At 38.8% G+C, this 16,855-nt stretch overlaps 1 protein-coding gene across 1 annotated transcript; it reads left to right on the top strand.

Annotated features, from left to right (window-relative positions):
• Positions 1-3,957: 3,957 nt before the first annotated feature.
• On the top strand, positions 3,958-8,839 carry LOC308678900 (olfactory receptor 6B1-like; the record flags this gene model as incomplete). Its single annotated transcript, XM_081346132.1, has 2 exons — positions 3,958-4,014; positions 7,880-8,839. The coding sequence occupies 2 exons, from the start codon at positions 3,958-3,960 to the stop codon at positions 8,837-8,839; spliced, it is 1,017 nt and encodes a 338-aa protein (XP_081202258.1).
• Between the last annotated feature and the right edge of the window lie 8,016 nt (positions 8,840-16,855).

The following is a 16,855-nucleotide window of genomic DNA, read 5'->3' as shown; positions in this document are numbered from 1 at the left end:
TGCCTGGCTGAGATGGTCCCAAAGAAAGCAGTTAAGACATCCCCTGAAAATAAGACCTTGTGCCTTTTTTGGAGGCAAAAATGGACCCATGTCCCTCCTGGCTGGTTTCGGCTGCCTGGGAGGTGACAGGGGGCTGGCTCCAGGCAGTTGTTAATGCTTCTTTGATGGAGGGTGTCTTCCCCTCCACCTTAAAAGAGGCGGTGGTGAGGCCCCTCCTCAAGAAGGCTGCTCTGGACCCGGCCTCATTGAATAACTACCATCTTGTCTCCAACTTTCGCTTTATAGCGAAGGTTGTTGAGAGTGTATTAATATGATACAAATACATAGATATAGAGAAAGACAGGGATAGAAATAAAATATGAAGCTTTCATTTCATTTCATTTCAACAGGATCATGTGTAAACTGAGTGCTACCACTTGTTTATTGGACCCATGTCCCTCCTGGCTGGTTTCGGCCGCCCGGGAGGTGTCAGTGGGCTGGCTCCAGGCAGTGGTCAATGCTTCTTTGACAGAGGGTGTCTTCCCCTCCACCTTGAAAGAGGTGGTGGTGGTGGTGAGGCCCCTCCTGAAAAAGCCTGCCCTGGACCCGGCCTCGTTGAATAACTACCATCCTGTCTCCAACCTTCGCTTTGTAGTGAAGGTTGTTGAGAGTGTGGTGGCGCGTCAGCTCACGCAATTCCTGGAGGAAGCGGACTATCTGTACCCGTACCAGTCTGGTTTCAGACCCGGCTACAACATGGAAATTGCATTGGTCGCACTGGTGGATGATCTCTGGCGGGCCCGGGACAGGGGCTGTTCCTCTGTCCTCGTCCTACTTGACCTCTCAGTGGCTTTTGATACCATCGATCATGGTATCCTGCTGCGATGGCTCGAGGGGTTGGGAGTGGGAGGCAATGTTTTATGGTGGTTCTCCTCCTACCTCTCAGGCCACTCGCAGTTTATATTGGCAGGGCGACAGAGATCTACGCTGAGGCCCCTCATTTGTGGGATGCCTCAGGGGTCGGTTTTCTCCCCCCTCCTGTTTAGCATCTATATGAAGCGACTGGGTGAGATCATCCGTGGCTTTGGGGTGAGGTATCACCAATATGCGGATGATACCCAGTTGTTCATCTCCACCCCGAGCCAACTCAGTGATGCCCTTGACGTGATGTCCCGGTGCCTGGAGGCGGTGCGGGTCTGGATGGGAAGGAACAGGCTCAGGCTCAACCCCTCCAAGACTGAGTGGCTGTGGATATTGGCATCTCGTACTGTCCAACAAGTTCCATCTCTTTTGATGGGGGGAGGTATTGCCCCCCTCAGAAAGGCCTTGCAACTTGGGTGTCCTCCTGGATTCACGGCTTAACCTGGAAGATCATCTAATGGCCGTGACCAGGGGGGACTTTGCACAGGTTTGCCTAGTGTGCCAGTTGTGCCCCTTTTTGGACCAAGATGCCCTATGCACAGTTAACCCACGCCGTCATCACTTCTCGCCTGGATTACTGCAATGCTCTTTAAATGGGGCTGCCCTTGAAGAGCACCCGAAGGCTTCAACTGGTGCAAAATGCGGCTGCGCGGGTGCTTATGCAAGTATCTCTGTACTCCCATGTTACACCACTCCTGTGCGAGCTGCATTGGCTTCCGGTTACCCTCCAAGTGTGATTCAAGGCGCTGGTAATAACCTTTAAAACCCTACATGGCTTAGGCCCAAGGGACTTGTGAGACCACATGCTGTCATTGTCAACCTCCCATTGCCCGGTTAGCTCCCACAGAGTCAGCCTCCTCAGGGTTCCGTCAGCCAGGCAATGCTGGCTGGCAACCCCCAGGGGGAGAGCCTTCTCTGTGGGTGCACCGACCCTCTGGAATGAGTTGCCTCCGGAGCTGCAGACGGCCTCTGACCTTCAGTCCTTCTGCCGTCAACTGAAGACCTGGTTGTTCCAACAAGCAGGCCTGGACTGACTATGATTTTTAATTAGGCTTTTACTGGGTTAAATTGTTTTGTAATTTTGTATTTATTGTTTAATTCTCTTTTAAATTTTTTACTCTATGTTTTTTAATTTTTATTGTTGTGCGCTGCCCTGAGTCCTCAGGGAGAAGGGCAGCATATAAATTTAATAAAATGAAATGAAATAATGAAAATATCATAAGACTAGTAATGACAATTAAAGTAATGTAAAACTTTTCATTATTTTAATGTAAAAAAGAAGCTGTTTAGCAGATGAAATCGTGCTAAAAATGGATCTCATGACAAATCCTTGTCAGAATTAAGAAATTATATATAAAAATAAAAGTTAATATGGATGAATATGAATAGCCTTCCTATGTAATATAGATCACCTTAACAAATAATATCAATGGGTTAAAAATGGGAAAGAAAGGTAATCTCTTTGTGTCTTGTAGGAGACATTGTTTATATATGTAGCCTGTTTGGGAATAAATTGTTATGTAGGATATGATTTTGATCCATGGGTGTGGGTGGGTGTGGGTGTGCAGGTATTTATACTGTTAGCCTCTAGGCAGTGACCAATAGGTTTGAAGTAACAGTTTCCCGTCCAAAACCTAATTATCTGCCTGGAGACAGTAAGTTTGGCTTCAGTAACAGCAACCATTACAACACAGAAATCTAGGTCAGACATTTAAGCAAGTGATCCAAGACATTTAAGAAAACAGTTAAAGCCAATACATTACACTCTGTAACATCTTTTGAAGTTGGGTTGAAACTCTTTTATTCTTGATTATTGGCAAGATTAGTTTAAATTAATGAATGTTGGACCAAAAACCTCTGTAGAGTTTAATTCTTCATATTGATTTAGGTGAAATATTTCAGTTTTCAGATTGTTTCAGATTCTGTTTTGTTTGGTTTTTATTCCCTGTTTAAGAATAAAAATTATTTCAGAAGTAAGGTAGAATTCTCATTTGGTATTTCAAGATGAGGCATCGTGATTTATAAATGACAGATGAGCTCAGAAAGTTTTTATATTTTATCTATTTTATTTTTATACCCGTGTAAGCTACCTTGAGTTGCCATGTGCAAATAGGTGGCAATATATAAACAAACAAACAAACAAGCAAATAAATAAAGTCACCAGCAGTCAAATTTAACTTAAAATCATCCACAGTCAAGTTCACTTGAAGGAGAATTTGAATTTATACCTTAAGGACATGGTATGATCATTGAGGAAAGACTATTAAAAGCATCCTAACATAAGCTCAGAATTGCTTTGACCTGCAAAATGTATAGCAAATAAATCTCATATTAATAATAGTAGACATAGAACTTTTCTTGTTTGAATGTTGCTTTGTTTCTCTTGCTTGATTTGTAATATCTCCCATTGTAGGAATTTCAGTAGACTAAAAATAGTTTGAGATGCTTGGCATAACTCCCAGAATTTCTTATAATCTGACATTTTAGTACCCAATTAATTTATCAGGAGATAAGAACCTAATTATGAAAGAAATTTCCCTTTAACTCATATAGAGGAACTGGTTTTATATGCTTTAAGTTATTAGAAGGTGAAGGATTTTTCAACACCAAACCTTTAAAACGTTTAGAGATAGTTTGCTATTGGTTTACTTCAGTGTTGAAACAATTAACACTGAATTAACTATAAATGGTTGAAAATAAGCATGGACTTACTTTGAGAAAAGACTGTTTTATTATTGCCACAGATGTAAAATAGTTGAAGTTATTGTTATCAGTATCTTTATTCAACAATTATCAGTTGAGAATGAGATATCAGGTCCCAGATTTTTTTCCCTCTCTCTATCTGGACCTCAAAGATAACCAAATTTTGATATGCTTTTTATGATTAACACAGAAAGTAAATTATACACTTTTATTTTGAAGCAATTTCAAATGTGTGCATAATCATTAAATGTTTAAATATGCTCATATACTGCAGGAAAGAAAAACTAAGAATGATTTTAGGATCATTTAAAAGAGACATTTGGACTTAGAAGATATAAAACATACATCTTTGGGATGGAACATGAATGGAAGACCACCAAAATCTCACCTAAGAATGTAAACAATTCAGAGGTAAAACTTTACATATTTGTCATACTCTGTGAGATGTATTTGCAGTAGAATATATTTTATTTATATAAATTGAGTTTTATGAGGAGATAAATGTTAAATTGATATGTGGTAGCCAGATATATGATAGTTGGATAAAATATTGCTATTATTTTTCTAATAACAGAAGAGTAGCTATTCTTTGTAAATTCGAGTACTCTGAACAGTTTTACTTAATTCAATAAATTTATCACTTACTTTAATGAACTTTTATAAAAATAGATTTTCTAAGTATTGTAGAGATAAAGTAAAAACATGCAAAATGAAAATCTAGAACACAACATTAACATCAGTGTGCTAACAAGCAGAGAAGCAAAATCAACTATCACATAGTACAAGTTAGTAGAATATTTATTTTTCCTTCTGCAGGCAAACAAACCAATGCATTAAAAGATGTATTCTTAATTTGCATGTGAATTCTGGGAAGACGTTTCATGAATTCCAAATGTTGCTCCTTTTGAGAATTCTAAATTATGCCAGTGAGAAATATTTAATCTTTGTATGTATTTTTCTCCATCTCTTTTGTAAGCTCTTGAAATTACAAAGGTGGGAATGTTTGTTTTCCATTGATTTGTTTTTTTTAATAATACTACTATATTAAAGATATTTTTTAAATCTGTAAAGGATTTCAAGGACACTTCTCAAATTCTAAATCTGTAAGTCAAATTTTGATATTTCTTTGTAAGTGAAGGGCTAATCTACATAAATAAGTTAATTCATTTCCCTTTTAATAAAAAAAATAGAAAGAATAAATCTCTCCTCTTCCAAACTTTGGAGGACTTGGAATGGTTAAAATAGCATTTTGTGTACTAATAACAAATTAACATGCCTTTATTACTTAGTATTTGGCACCTATATAAAGGAAATTGCAATACTGTTATTCAGGTGCAAAAATTTAGAGGTTAGAAGAGTGAATAATGCAGTATCATTCTGAAGCTGTCAGAAGCAGAGCTGCTATTCTAGGCAAGAGGAACATAGAAAAAAAGAAGACACTTTCCCTCTAGATCACAGTTTTGATGAGAATACTTTCCTTTCTGCTTAAAATAAAAATCGCATACCTAGATATCTGGTGGACAATGCTTCTTCTAGCTTTGTCAAGTGAAAAATGTAGAGCCTGATATAGGATCAGAATCTGAGGATAAAATATATTATATACAGTGAAATACTCTATTGTTTCAAAATATATTTGTTTTTGTTGAGGAGGACAAACCACCACAGAAGGATATGTGTTTCAAATTCTATAGGTAAAATTCATATATACTTCTTCTCCTTATCTTAAAATAATCTTCTAAGGAGACTGATTGGCAGCAAAAGTTTCAGGGTAAAAGAAAACATGTTCTTAAATGAAGCTAATTTAATTTATAGAATTGACTGGTGCATAATAATAGCCATTAGGAAGAAGGTTTTGAAAAAGATCAGACACATCAATTTCCTGAAAATCCAAAGGATATCTGTCATAATAAACTTCACTAATAGATAGATTTGGGTTTTTTGTTTGATTTATTTAGGACAGTAAATAGCTGTGAAGAGAATGATGTTGGATTATTTTCAATATATATGTAACCTAGGAAATAAAACACAGAACAAGCAAGATTTAAAATGTCAATATAGGCTTTCTTTAGAGAAAAGTGGCATAAGGAAAAGGTGCTTTTTTCAATGAAGATCAATAATGAAAGGATACCTAACTATGTTTTGGCTATCTCCTTCTCTCCCTATATAACCCTCTCTTATTTTCACCCTCTAAGATTCTAAAAATTAGATCTATATCAACAATTTCAAATATACAATTGTAATATTACAGTGACAAATTTGTACAAAGGATTGTCTCTTTTGAGATATGCAGTGCTTTTTTTTGTAAAAGAAAAAGGTGCCGGAACTCACACATGTCATACAACCTGCCTTGCCTACCCTACAAGGTTCCATCCAAAAAAGGTGCCAGAACTCTGTTCTGAGCATTCTATGAGAAAAAAAGCCCTGGAGATACGTATTTATGTGCTAGAGAGGATAAAAGTAGAAAAGTAGGGTGTTTGCTTTCATGGATTATGCAGTTAATAAAAAGAGGCAGAATAAAGAAACAGCAAGTGATTTCATTCTTTTACAATTTTTGAAACTATTGATTATATAAGTTAATGTTTTAAAATGAGAGGAATGAACAAGTTTTAGCTATCTAGTTTTGTGACACATTAAATAACAGCCACATAAATATCTGATCCTACAAACATTTAACTTATGAAAAAACCTTATGTGCAGTAATACTTCAGGTGATTCTCTTGTTTCCCCATTTGGAACAGCAATCTAACGTCTAGAACTACACTGATCCTTCTTTACCAAAAAATTACCTAATGAAAAAAAAGTCCTTTCCCAATTTCCTTTTCCACACAAAATCAGAATTATACAAAAGTTGTAAAAGGAACTGTAATTAAGTTGTGACCTGAACAAATTCATTAGAAGTTAACAGCTGGAGTTTTCTTATAGACACAAATTAAGTGAAATAAGTTTTAATTTATTTGATATGAGAACTTTGAACAGGTAGTCCTCAATCTATGACCACGACGGAGCCCCAAATTTCCATTGCTAAGCAATACAAGGTAAATTTTGCTCCATTTCATGACCTTTTTTCTACTGTTGTTAAAACAAAAAAAATCAGTTGTTAAGTGAATCCTGTGGCGGTTAAGTAAATCTGGTTTCCTACATTGACTTTGCTTATTGGAAGGTTACATATGGTGATCATATGAACCCAGGACAGTGCAACTGCCATAAAAATATGCCAGTTGTGAAGTGCTCAAATTTTGATCATACGACCATAGGGATGCTGAAACGATCATATGAAAAAGGGTCGCAAGTTACTTTTTCAGTGCTATCACAACTTTGGATGTTCACTAAACAAATTGTTGTAAATCAAGGACAACAGAATTTATGATATAGACATATACAGAGTGTATCCACTAGGAAAAACTCTCTCTTTTACTTCTTGCTCTCCTTTAGAGAGTTATTTTATTTTGGGTTCCTTTAATTATTTGATTTATTTGTGTATTTTTTAAATTTATCTATTACTTATCCCAGATTTTTCCTCCTCTGTCCCACTTAGGTTCTCCTTTTCATCCTGCCCAATTTCTTCAGCACTGACCTTTCCATTTAGTATAAGGCTAATTGTGACAAAGGAGTTGAACTTTCCTAGTTTGAAGCTGAACTTACAGTTTACTTTTAAAGGTAGCTTAGTCTTCAAAGAGTAGTTCTAGTCTTTGGCAAAGAAGGGAGCCATAGTCCCATGACTATCTTTTCTATAAGAACTAACTCTGAGCCAGGTTGCTGTCCTCAAATTCAAAATTTTCAAGAAAACAGATGAGAAATTCTGCTGATTTTTCCCCCCAGAAACAAATGCTCTCAATGACTGAACAAGTTTCCTGCAAAATAAAAAAATGTATTTGCAGAACTCATGGTGAAAAAAATCCAAATGATGTGACTTAGGATGAATACATGATCTAGCCAACCCACAAGCTTGGAGAATGAAACTTCACCCTCAATACCTATCTTCCTGATTTGCCAAATTGCTGCTTAAATTACTTGTCTCATTCTGGTTGGCAGGGCGCTAAAATAAAGTTCCCAATATTTTTTTGTAAGAACAGTATCTATTAAAAAACATAAAACCTTGTAGGCTGTTCAGATATGTGATACTCAACCTGCATTATTTAATGGAAACAATTGAGAATAACATACTAAATATCCAAAATATTTACAAAGAAAATGTTAGACTCTGATCTTAAGAAAAGAAAAGGAAGGACAGAATTTTGACCAGCAAGATTAATAATATCTTTCATTTTTATTTCAGGATTTCTCTACTTTCCACCAAAAAGGAGGAAATCAATCAATTACTACAGAATTTATCCTTCTGGGATTTGGCAATATCCTTGAACTGCGAATAATCCTCTTCATATTATTTCTTCCTGTTTATACTTTGTCCATTGCTGGAAATCTCCTAATTGTTTCACTGGTTGTGATTGATCAGCATCTTCATACCCCTATGTATTTCTTTCTTGTTAATTTGTCTTGTTTGGAGACCTGTTACATTTCAACAATTCTGCCCAGGATGCTAGCTAGTTTTATAACTGGAGATCAGTCTATTTCTGTCTATGGATGCATCGTACAATACTATTTCTTTGGATTTTTTGCAGCCACTGAATGCTACCTTTTAGCAATGATGTCTTATGATCGATATCTAGCAATATGCAAACCACTGCATTACAACATTCTCATGAATGGTAGACTCTGCTTCCAATTGGCCCTCACATCTTGGATGAGTGGCCTTTTGACCAACACTATCATAACCTACTTTCTGTTGAAACTTACCTTCTGTGGACCCAATGAAGTTGATCATTTCTTTTGTGATATATATCCAGTAGCAAACATTTCATGCAGCAATACACACTTAGTAAAGCTTGCTACATTTATTTTAGGCATTATGGGAACAGGGCCACCCTTTCTTATAACAGTGGCCTCATATATCTGTATTCTTCATAATGTATTGCAAATTAATTCTAAAACTGCCCAACAGAAAGCCTTTTCCACATGTTCATCTCATTTGATTGTAGTGACACTTTTCTATGGATCAATATTTCTTGTCTATATAGTTCCAGAGACTGAAACACTAAAAGAGTTACACAAAATCTTTTCTATATTCTATACTGTGCTGACTCCTATGCTCAACCCTCTTATCTACAGCTTAAGAAACAGAGAGGTGAGGGAAACACTCTTCAAAGTAATTAGAAAACATAGCAACAAAATTTCATAATCCCATAGAGCTATAAAAAGGTAGATCAGGATATCCAGAAATGATTTTTTTCTGCTTTCTAAATAAAATGATCTGATGAGCAGACTGCTTCTCAGCATGTTTATATGTATGTATGTGCAAATATATATTTAAATAATGGGGAAAAATTAAGAAGTACTCAAGTATTTTTCCTGCTTTTAAATTTTCATTTTGTTGGAGACATGTAACAATGTAAGTCTGCAAAGTGGTATGATCCAGAAATCATTTTTTTCATTCTTTATCTGCAAGAAAGGATGGTCAGTTTGCCACCCTCCAAAAGACACTCACATGTTAGTGTTCATTTTTGCAGAGTCCAGAAGTCCAAGGACAGCCTAAATGAGTGGTTGCCAAAGTGTATGTGTGATACAAAATAAAGCGAAATTTCTCTTCCCTCTCCCACTGCATTTCCTTTTTTTTGCTGAATTTTATCTACTCTGTGTTCCCCAACATCCACATACATAAAATCTTATATAGTGGAATTTCACAACTTTCTGTCTACAAGATAATTTTGTATTACTATTCCTTGTATCCCTGATCATTGGCTGGTAGTTATGGAAGTCATAGTTCAGCACATCCAAACACATGAGTTGGAGAAAGTATTTTAGGATTACCTCTTCAAAATCCCCCAGATTCAGGTTTAATAAAATTCAATACTCCTTATTTGCATATCAGATTATTCATGATTGTGAATCCTTTGAAATGCAATACTACTCTTTAAATACACATAACTGGAGATTTTTAAGAAGATATTGGACAGCTATTTGTTCAGAATGGTCTAGTGTCTCATGCCTGAGCAAGGGGTTGGACTAGAAGACCTCCATTTCAATTCTCTTATTCTGTAAATACATCTTTCAGAGGTGTATTTATTATCTATATATTACTAAAACTCTTGGCACGTAAATAGGGCAACAATTTTTGAACCAAAGTATCTCTAGTTGGCTAACTAAATGTATTCAAACTCTAGGACCCATGATTCCTAAAGGAATGAAATTTTGGGAAGTTGCACCTGCTTCAGCACTATTGGTTGCTACTGCACTTTGGACTGCTGTGGTCATATGTCCATTTTCAATGTTCTGTGACAGTGAGACAGTCAGTCTCACAATCTCTCAGTCCCTGCCCTACCTATAACAGCTACTTACCTGCTTGCAGGAAGGGGAAGGAAAAGGAAAAGGGAAGGAAAGGGAAGGGAAGAAGGAAGGGGGATTTCTGGTACTCCCTGCCCAATTCCCAGAAGGAAATTCAATATGGAAGGTGGCAGAAAATTGGAATATGCTCCTGCTCTGTTTTTTGCCCACCTTTGGTGATTCCACTTCTCTGCTTAGATAATAAAATATCTCTAAAATGATGTCCCAGTAGGGGGATAATTTAGTTTATTTTCCTTATCTTCTTATTTAAGTTATTCCTTATCTTATGGTCTTTATTCATTTATCTTTTGCTATTTTAAGAATTTTTGTTATTCATATCTCAGTCTCCAGAATTCTTTTAAGGGTCTCAAATTCATCTTTTCTATTTCATGCCCAGTAAACAAATATTTTGTGGGTTTGTGGGAAGGATTCCTGCATATTGCCCCCCTTCTCTGTCTCCTTCTCCTTCTCCTTCTCCTTCTCCATCTCCACCTCTACCTCTACCTGTAATTCTACTTCTACTTCTACTTTTTGTTGTTGTTGTTAGTTGCGAAGTCGTGTCCGACCCATCGCGACCCTATGGACAAAGTTCCTCCAGGCCTTCCTGTCCTCTACCATCTTCTGGAGTCCATTTAAGCTCACGCCTACTGCTTCAGTGACTCCATCCAGCTACCTCATTCTCTGTCGTCCCCTTCTTCTATTGCCCTCAATCTTTCCCAGCATTAGGCTCTTCTCCAGTGAGTCCTTCCTTCTCATTAGATGGCCAAAGTATTTGAGTTTTAGCTTCAGGATCTGGCCTTCTAAAGAGCAGTCAGGGTTGATCTCCTCTAGGACTGACCGGTTTGATTGCCTTGCAGTCCAAGGGACTCGCAGGAGTCTTCTCCAGCACCATAGTTCAAAGGCTTCAATTCTTTGGCGCTCAGCCTTTCTTATGGTCCAGCTTTCACTGCCATACATTGCAACTGGGAAGACCATAGCCTTGACTATACGCACTTTTGTTGACAGGGTGATGTCTCTGCTTTTTATTGTGCTGTCTAGATTTGCCATGGCTTTCCTCCCCAGGAGCAAGCGTCTTTTAATTTCTTGGCTACAGTCCCCATCTGCAGTGATCTTGGAGCCCAGGAAAATAAAATCTGTCACTACCTCCATTTCTTCCCCATCTATTTGCCAGGAATTGAGAGGGCCAGATGCCATGATCTTGGTTTTCTTAATGTTTAGTTTCAACCCAAGTTTTGCACTCTCCTTCTTCACTCGCAACAAGAGGCTCTTTAGTTCCTCTTCACTTTCTGCCATTAGAGTGGTATCATCTGCATATCTTAGGTTGTTGATGTTTCTTCCGGCAATCTTAATTCCAACTTTTGATTCATCTAGCCCTGCCTTTCTCATGATGTGCTCTGCATATAAGTTAAATAGGCAAGGCGACAGTATACAGCCTTGCCGGACTCCTTTCCCAATTTTGAACCAATCAGTGGTTCCGTGTCCAGTTCTCACTGTTGCTTCTTGGCCTGCATATAGGTTTCTCAAGAGACAAATAAGATGGTCTGGTATGCCCATCTCTTTAAGGACTTGCCAGAGTTTGTTATGATCCACACAATCAAAGGCTTTAGCATAGTCAATGAAGCAGAAGTAGATGTTTTTCTGGAACTCTCTAGCTTTCTCCATGATCCAGCGTATGTTAGCAATTTGATCTCTAGTTCCTCTGCCTCTTCGAAATCCTGCCTGTACTTCTGGCAGTTCTCGATCCACATACTGCTGGAATCTAGCTTGTAGAATTTTAAGCATAACTTTACTAGCATGAGAAATGAGTGCAATGGTGCGATAGTTTGAACATTCTTTGGCACTGCCTTTCTTTGGAATTGGAATGTAAACTGATCTTTTCCAATCCTGTGGCCACTGTTGAGTTTTCCAAATTTGCTGGCAAATTGAGTGTAGCACTTTTACTGCATCGTCTTTTAAGATTTTGAATAGCTCAGCTGGAATACTGTCACCTCCACTAGCTTTGTTGTTGCTCAGCTTTTCTAAGGCCCACTTCACTTCACATTCTAGGATGTCTGGCTCGAGGTCAGTGACCACCTCATTGTGATTATCAGGGACGTTAAGCTCATTCTTGTATAGTTCTTCTGTGTAATTTTGCCACCTCTTCTTAATCTCTTCTGCCTCTGTTAGGTCCCTGCCATTTTGGTCCTTTATCATGCCCATTTTTGCATGAAATGTTCCCTTCATCTCTCCAATTTTCTTGAAAAGATCTCTGGTCCTCCCTATTCTATTGTTTTTTTCTATTTCTTTGCATTGTTCATTTAAGAAGGCATTCTTATCTCTTCTAGCTATTCTTTGGAATTCTGCATTTAATTGGGCATATCTTTCTTTTTCTCCCTTGCCTTTCGCTTCCCTCCTTTCCTCAGCTATTTGCAAAGCTTCCTCAGACAGCCATTTTGCTTTCTTGCATTTCTTTTTCTTTGGGATGGTTTTGGTTGCTACCTGTTGTACAATGTTGTAAACCTCTGTCCATAGTTCTTCAGGCACTCTGTCTATCAGATCTAATTCCTTAAATCTATTTGTCACCTCTACTGTATATTGAACAGGGATATGATTTAATTCATACCTGACTGGCCTAGCACTTTTCCCTACTTTCTTTAATTTAAGCCTAAACTTTGCAACAAGAAGCTCATGGTCTGAGCCGCAGTCAGCTCCTGGTCTTGTTTTTACTGACTGTATAGAGCTTCTCCATCTTTGGCTGCAGAGCATATAGTCAATCTGATTTCTGTGTTGACCGTCTGGTGATGTCCATGTGTAAAGCCGTCTCTTGGGTTGTTGGAAAAGAGTGTTTGCTATGACCATCGTATTCTCTTGACAAAATTCTATCAGCCTGTTCCCTGCTTCATTTTGTACTCCAAGGCCAAACTTGCCTGTTATTCCAGTTATCTTTTGGCTTCCTACTTTAGCATTCCAATCTCCCATGATGATAAGGACATCATTTTTGGGTGTTAGTTCTATAAGGTGCTGTAGGTCTTCATAGAACCGGTCAATTTCATCCTCTTCAGCACTGGTGGTTGGGGCATAGACTTGGACTACTGTGATATTGAATGGTTTGCCTTGGATTCAAACTGAGATCATTCTGTCATTTTGAGGGTTGTATCCCAGTATTGCTTTTCCTACTTTTTTATTGACTATGAAGGCTACTCCATTTCTTCTGAGGGATTCTTGCCCGCAGTAGTATACCTGATGGTCATCTGAATTAAATTCACCCATTCCTGTCCATTTTAGTTCGCTGATACCTAAGATGTCGATGTTTAGTCTTGTCATCTCTTGTTTGACCACGTCCAGCTTGCCTTGATTCATGGATCTTACATTCCAGGTTCCTATGGAGAAAGAATCTTTACAGCATCGGACTTTCCTTTCACCACCAGACATATCCACAGCTGAGCGTCCTTTCGGCTTTGGCCCAGTCGCTTCATTCTTTCTGGCGCTACTAGTACTAGCCCTCTGCTCTTCCCCAGTAGCATATTGGACGCCTTCCAACCTGAGGGGCTCATCTTCCAGCGTCATATCGTTTTGCCTTTTGGTACTGTCCATAGGGTTTTCATGGCAAAGATACTGGAGTGGGTTGCCATTTCCTTCTCCAGTGGATCACGTTTTGTCAGAACTCTCTGCTATGACCTTTCCGTCTTGGGTGGCCCTGCACGGCATAGCTCATAGCTTCATTGAATTACGCAAGCCCCTTCGCCACGACAAGGCAGTAATCCATGAAGGGGACTTCTACTTTTACTTCTACCTTTACTTTTACCTCTACCTCTATCTTTACTTCTACCTCTACCTCTTTCTCATTATGTTGCTGTGTAAACCATGGTGTTTTTGCTATGTAATAGTCATTTTATGGACACAGAATGCTTATAAGGAGTACATTATTGCCCTGTACACCGCCATGAGTCCTTCGGGAGAAGGGTGGTATAAAAATTTAATAAATAATAATAATAATAATTAATTAGTTCAAATCTGACTGATCCTATATCAGTACCTTTAGTTATTCCATTTTTAATTTGGAAAATTGATAATTGATCCACGTTCAATTAAGTTAAAGATAGATATGAAATGCCACAAGAAGTAAAAGGTACTAAACTTTTTCGCATGGTTTTAACATCATGTATTTTTGAAATAATAGAAAATATGTTTAGCTCAGGTTTTAGATTTTGGCTGTGGTTTGTGCTCCCAGCTTGTTTCAGTATAATTGTTGAATGTTTCGTTACCAAATTAACAAAGTTTGGTAATGAAACATTCAGAAATCATATTGAAACAAGCTTGGAGAACAAACCACAGTCAAAATCATGTAATTTCCCCCAAGCCCTTAATAAATTGAACATTTAATTGGTGGTTGGATATTCATCTTACTCATTTATATTTAATTTAATAAGGATATACAGTAGAATAACACTTATATGAAAACTCTCAGAGAGTTTGATTTCTTCTGTAAAGTTTTGCCAAAATTTTCTTAGCGTTCAACAATCAAGAATGTGTTAGAGTTGGATTTAGTGCTAGAGTTAGTTGAATTGTGATTTTCAGCTTATGAATCTATATTGCAATAATTGTGAACCTGAAAGCACTATCTCAAGCTTTACATGGAAAATATGAAAATAAGACAATAAACATTTTTCTGGGAATTGACAACTTTACTGTGACATAGGTTTTTGAAGGTTCACATACTTTGTTGGATGCTTACAACATCATTTTGAGAGAGGACAAATGCATACAATAATTGTCATATGAAAAAAATATTCAAGCTTGCTGGTTATTTCACATTCTCCATAGCTGCTTAAAGGCAACCACACTGAATCTCATTCCTTATTCCTGATTTGTCATGGCTCAGAAATTAAGCAGAATGGGCATTGATAATACTTTGATTGTAAATGTCAGAGAATCCCTGAGCCATACGAAGTTGAAGCAAAACTGGTGGCAACCTTGGAAGAAGACAATGCAAACATTTTCTGTATTGTTATCAAGAAAACTATATCAATCTATTCATGAAATCAATGGATTCAAGCATGACTTGAAAAATGTTAGATTTGTACCTCAAGAATACATTTATATTAATCTTGAGACTTATGCCTATACATTTTAGTCAAATGAAAACAATAATTAATTGATGTAATTATAAAAAGTTATAATGACTTCACTCTTGCAAAATTATGCATGGAAGTCTTCCTTTTCTTTTCTGTTTGAAAGTTATTTTGGTGCGAGTGTTCAATTTGAAATTGTTTGATTTGAAATATCTCCCATGATGGCAACTTCAGTGGGTTATTAAAAATAGTTTGAGATGCTTGTGATAACTTGTTTATTGGACCCATGTTCCTCCGGGCTGGTTTCGGCCGCCCGGGAGGTGACAGGGGGCTGGCTCCAGGCAGTGGTCAATGCTTCTTTGACAGAGGGTATCTTCCCCTCTGCCTTGAAAGAGGCGGTGGTGAGGCCCCTCCTCAAGAAGCCTGCCCTGGACCTGGCCCCATTGAATAACTACCATCCTGTCTCCAACCTTTGTTTTGTAGTGAAGGTTGTTGAGAGTGTGGTGGCGTGTCAGCTCCCACAATTCCTGGAGGAATTGCCCACTGCCTTGGTGGAGCAGTGGGCTAATGCCTCCTTAAGTAATACCAGCTGCCTGCAATTAGTGCAGGTTCGAGTCCCACCAGGCTCAAGGTTAACTCAGCCTTCCATCCTTCTGAGGTAGGTAAAATGAGGACCCAGATTATTGGGGGCAATAAGCTGACTTTGTAAAAATGACACTTGGGGGGGGGCGAAAGCCCTAATAAGCAGGAATATACATAGAATGAAGGCTATTGCTAAGCACATTGATTTGTACTTCTTAGATTGTAAGCCGCCCTGAGTCTTCGGAGAAGGGCGAGATATAAATGGGATTAAAAAAAAAATAGGAAGCGGACTATCTGGACCCATACTAGTCCGGTTTCAGACCTGGCTACAGCACGGAAATGGCATTGGTCGCACTGGTGGATGATCTCTGGTGGGCCCGGGACAGGGGCTGTTCTTCTGTCCTGGTCCTACTTGACCTCTCAGCGGCTTTTGATACCATCAACCACGGTATCCTGTTATGACGGCTCGAGGGCTTGGGAGTGGGAGGCACGGTTTTATGGTGGTGGGGTGCCTCAGGGGTCGGTTCTCTCCCCCCTCCTGTTTAACATCTACATGAAGCCGCTGGGTGAGATCATCTGTGGCTTTGGGGTGAGGTATCACCAATATGCAGATGATACCCAGTTGTTCATCTCCACCCCGAGCCAACCCAATGATATCCTTGATGTGATGTCCTGGTGCCTGGAGGACGTGCGGGTCTGGATGGGAAGGAACAGGCTCAGGCTCAACCGCTCCAAGACCGAGTGGCTGTGGATATTTGCATCTCGTACTGTCCAACAAGTTCCTTCTCTTTTGATGTGGGGGGAGGTATTGCCTCCCTCAGAAAGGGCTCACAACTTGGGTGTCCTCCTGGATTCACGGCTCAACTTGGATGATCATCTAATGGCCATGACCAGGGGGGCCTTCGCACAGGTTCGCCTAGTGCGCCAGTTGCGCCCCTTTTTGGACCGAGATGCCCTATGCACGGTTACCCACACCCTCGTCACTTCTTGTTTGGATCACTGCAATGCTCTTTACATGGGGCTGCCCTTGAAGAGCACCCGGAGGCTTCAACTGGTGCAGAATGTGGCTGTGCAGGTGCTTATGGGAGTATCTCGGTAGTCCCATGTTACACCACTTTTGTGCGAGCTGCATTGGCTTCCAGTTGCCCTCAGGGTGCGATTCAAGGTGCTGGTTATAACCTTTAAAGCCCTACATGGCTTAGGCCCAGGGTACTTGCAAGACCACTTGCTGCCATTGTCAA

The sequence above is a fragment of the Vipera berus genome (assembly GCF_964194415.1).
Source record: "Vipera berus genome assembly, chromosome: Z".
In the NCBI taxonomy this organism is placed as follows: domain Eukaryota; kingdom Metazoa; phylum Chordata; class Lepidosauria; order Squamata; family Viperidae; genus Vipera; species Vipera berus.
The sequence above is the reverse complement of the archived record's forward strand: the minus strand, read 5'-3'. Positions and strand labels throughout refer to the sequence as shown.